The following is a 5000-nucleotide window of genomic DNA, read 5'->3' as shown; positions in this document are numbered from 1 at the left end:
CTCGCTCTCACACTCACTCACACACTCACTCACTCACACACTCACTCACACACTCACTCACACACTCACTCACACACTCACTCACTCACACACTCACTCACACACACACTCACTCGCTCTCACACTCACTCACACACTCGCTCTCACACACACACACACTCGCTCTCACACTCACTCACTCACACACACACACTCACTCACACACTCACTCACTCACACACTCACTCGCTCACACTCACTCACACACTCACTCGCTCTCACACTCACACACACACTCGCTCTCACACTCTCACACACTCGCTCTCACACTCACTCACTCACTCACTCTCACACACACACACACACTCGCTCTCACACTCACTCACTCACACACTCACTCGCTCTCACACTCACTCGCTCTCACACTCACTCACACACTCACTCACTCACACACTCACTCACTCACACACTCACTCACACACTCACTCACACACTCACTCACACACTCACTCACTCACACACTCACTCGCTCTCACACTCACTCACACACTCGCTCTCACACACACACACACTCGCTCTCACACTCACTCACTCACACACACACACTCACTCACACACTCACTCACTCACACACTCACTCGCTCACACTCACTCACACACTCACTCGCTCTCACACTCACACACACACTCGCTCTCACACTCTCACACACTCGCTCTCACACTCACTCACTCACTCACTCTCACACACACACACACACTCGCTCTCACACTCACTCGCTCTCACACACACACACACTCGCTCTCACACTCACTCACTCACACACTCACTCGCTCTCACACTCTCACACACTCGCTCTCACACTCACTCACTCACACACACTCACTCGCTCTCACACTCACTCACACACTCGCTCTCACACACACACACACACTCGCTCTCACACTCACTCACACACTCGCTCTCACACACACACACACACTCGCTCTCACTCACTCACACACTCGCTCTCTCACACACACACTCACACACACACTCACTCACTCACACACTCACACACACACTTGCTAACACACTCACTCACTCAATCGATCACTCACACACTCACACACACTCACTCGCTCTCACACACGCTCGCTCGCTCACGCACTCAACACACAGATTGCAACACCCAGGTCCTGTGTTCGATCCACAGGTAAGCATGAACTGATACGATGTGTACCATAATTGCAGTGTAAGTCTCTTCAGATAAACTGCAGAAATGTAAGTTGTGTGAGTCGTAGGAGTGTGTGTAAGTTGTAGAAGTGTGTGTAAGTATGCGGCTGTAGTAAAGCGGTCTGATTGGTTTACTGGTTCATCAGGTGGTTCCCGCTCGGCCTTCTGGGACGGCGGCTCCTCCTCCACTGGCGCGCGGTGGTCATGTGACCAAACACACTCAGGTGATCATGCCTGCGCTGGTCAGAGGAGCTCAGGTGAGTCAGGTGATCGGGATCCGCACGCGTGGGATTAACTTTCAGTTTATAGTGTATAAATCTTAACTAAGGGATTTGTGCTGAAAACAAGCTGACGATCTGCCAATGGGGAATACACATAATGTCCATTCAAACAGAAACAAGATTATTTTTCTTTCCCCATTGGCAGATAATTTAGCTTTTTTAAGCAACAACTCACTTAATTTTGCATAATAACAAGACATAATATCTCATGTCTTTGCACTACTTTAGTAAATGCTTCCTGAACTACTAATTTGTAGATATTTGGACTGGAAACGAGACAAAAATCCTGCATTGTTTGGCGTGCAGACGTGTGTGACGCTCCTCTCTCTCTCTCTCTCTCTCTCTCTCTCTCTCTCTCTCTCGGTGACGCCGCTGCAGAACTCCTGCTCAGGTCCTCCTCCACTCCGGCTCGCTCCCAGAGGCTCCGGCACCAGCGCTCCGGGACACCGGCTCCTCCAGCCGGGCCTCGTCCACATGACCTCCACCCCCAGCGCCAGCCTTCTGCTCCTCAACCAGGTGCTTAACCGTAACTCTACAAGTGCGGTGTTCATAAGAGGGGTCCAGGACCCCAGGACCACCAATACACACTGGTGCGTTCACACCGGACGCGAATAGCACGCCAGGCGCGAGTGATTTCAATGCAGACGCGTTACGCGCGTACAGAAATTCCTGCGGCGTGAATGTGGCGTAGAGTGCGGCGCGGTAGACGCGAATACGCCTCATTTGAGCGTCTGCCGCGTGAAGCGCGAATGATTTTGTTAGGGCTGCAACTAACGATTATTTTAATCATCGATTAATCTGTCATTATTTTTCCCGATTAATCGGATAAAAATTTAAATAAAAAAGCATTCATTTTCCAACCCTTTATTCGAAAACAGAACTGACAGTGCAAAACAATCTTCAGAAAGTGCACAAACAGGCTCGGCTCCTTGAACATCCCTGAGCTGTCAGAACAATAAATCATTTTAAAAAAATAAAGAAATACAAATCCGAAAACTTAACAGGATTTGTTTAAACGTCAGAACTTGTTCTCCACACTCACAGACGCACACACTCGCAGACGCACACACTCACACGCACACACTCACACGCACACACTCGCAGACGCACACACTCACAGACGCACACACTCGCAGACGCACACACTCGCAGACGCACACACTCGCAGACGCACACACTCGCAGACGCACACACTCGCAGACGCACACACTCACAGACGCACACACTCGCAGACGCACACACTCGCAGACGCACACACTCGCAGACGCACACACTCGCAGACGCACACACTCGCAGACGCACACACTCGCAGACGCACACACTCGCAGACGCACACACTCGCAGACGCACACACTCGCAGACGCACACACTCGCAGACGCACACACTCGCAGACGCACACACTCGCAGACGCACACTCACAGACGCACACACTCGCAGACGCACACACTCGCAGACGCACACACTCGCAGACGCACACACTCGCAGACGCACACACTCGCGACGCACACACTCGCAGACGCACACACTCGCAGACGCACACACTCGCAGACGCACACACTCGCAGACGCACACACTCACAGACGCACACACTCACAGACGCACACACTCACAGACGCACACACTCACAGACGCACACACTCACAGACGCACACACTCACAGACGCACACACTCACAGACGAGCACACTCACAGACGCACACACTCACAGACGCACACACTCGCAGACGCACACACTCACAGACGCACGCACTCACAGACGCACACACTCACAGACGCACACACTCACAGACGCACACACTCACAGACGCACACACTCACAGACGAGCACACTCGCAGACGCACACACTCACAGACGAGCACACTCACAGACGCACACACTCGCAGACGCACACACTCGCAGACGCACACACTCGCAGACGCACACACTCACAGACGCACACACACTCGCAGACGCACACACTCACAGACGAGCACACTCACAGACGCACACACTCACAGACGCACACACTCGCAGACGCACACACTCGCAGACGCACACACTCGCAGACGCACACACTCACAGACGCACACACTCACAGACGCACACACTCACAGACGCACACACACTCACAGACGCACACACACTCGCAGACGCACACACTCACAGACGAGCACACTCACAGACGCACACACTCGCAGACGCACACACTCGCAGACGCACACACTCGCAGACGCACACACTCACAGACGCACACACTCACAGACGCACACACTCACAGACGCACACACACTCGCAGACGCACACACACTCACAGACGCACACACTCACAGACGCACACACTCGCAGACGCACACACTCGCAGACGCACACACTCACAGACGCACACACTCACAGACGCACACACACTCACAGACGCACACACACTCACAGACGCACACACGCAGACGCGCACACTCACAGACGCACACACACGCAGACGCGCACACTCACAGACGCACACACTCACAGACGCACACACTCACAGACGAGCACACTCACAGACGCACACACTCGCAGACGCACACACTCGCAGACGCACACACTCACAGACGAGCACACTCACAGACGCACACACTCGCAGACGCACACACTCGCAGACGCACACACTCACAGACGCACACACTCACAGACGCACACACTCACAGACGCACACACTCACAAAAACACAATGGATTGATCACCTCGTATGGTGTGTATTTTGCAGCATATAGTGAAGTTTCTCTGAGTCATTTAGACTTAGAGTAAAGAATGAAAAATGCAGTGCTGCTCGGACGCACTCGGCCTCTCTTGCGCGCAAATAGACTCGGCCTCTAAGAACTACTCGCATAACGTTAATTAAAGAAGTTGTTCGACCTACGTTATAATGAGTCATTAATGTATTTTAACTTCTATGTTTCATATAATAGAGCCGAAGCTATCGTTTGTGAATTTAAACATGTCTGGTTCACCAGCGGCAGACGTCAGGAGCACTAGCCGCGGTGAGGCGGCTCCAGCGGGTCACATGAGCGCCGGTGATCGCCTGGATCTCACGACTCCGAAACGTCAGATCACATTCTTTAAATAGGCGCTATCTTTATAAACAAACCACAGATTAGAGCTTTAAACAACTACATTCTCGACTGAACAACTCCTCTCCCAGAAGAAGCGGATTTAGCGTCGGACGCGTGTCAATTCCGCTCCAAACGCTTGCTTTTTACACGCGTCCATTCCGCTTTGTACGCACGAATGCATTCAAAATGTTAAAGCGTCAAACTAGACGCGGCAGGCGCTATTCGCGTCCGGTGTGAACGCACAGTAAAAGTGTTTTGTGGTTGAAATTTAAAGTAGCACATCCTTCCGCTCGCGGGTCAAGATGAGCCCTTGGGAATGAATGGAATGCGAGGAGTGCTTCAGTGCACATAGAAATAAAGCTAAACTTGATTTATTTTATAATGTGCACATGTGTATCTGAGTGCACACTGAAGCTCATCCGCTCCATATAGAGATATAAGCCCGTCTCACACACTC

The 5000-nt window shown here is 52.0% G+C and overlaps 1 protein-coding gene across 5 annotated transcripts in view; it reads left to right on the top strand.

Moving 5' to 3' along the window:
* LOC306999227 (transcriptional repressor p66-alpha) overlaps positions 1–5000 on the top strand; it is a 30924-nt gene that overhangs the window by 17557 nt on the left and 8367 nt on the right. For all 5 annotated transcript variants that reach the window (XM_079613754.1, XM_079613756.1, XM_079613755.1 and 2 more), the window contains 2 exons: positions 1339–1449; positions 1852–1989. In XM_079613754.1, the coding sequence (XP_079469880.1) occupies positions 1339–1449; positions 1852–1989 (249 nt within the window). The remainder of the gene's footprint in view (positions 1–1338; positions 1450–1851; positions 1990–5000) is intronic.

Source organism: Phoxinus phoxinus (assembly GCF_949152265.1).
Source record: "Phoxinus phoxinus genome assembly, chromosome: 5".
Classification (NCBI taxonomy): Eukaryota; Metazoa; Chordata; class Actinopteri; order Cypriniformes; family Leuciscidae; genus Phoxinus; species Phoxinus phoxinus.
The sequence above is the reverse complement of the archived record's forward strand: the minus strand, read 5'-3'. Positions and strand labels throughout refer to the sequence as shown.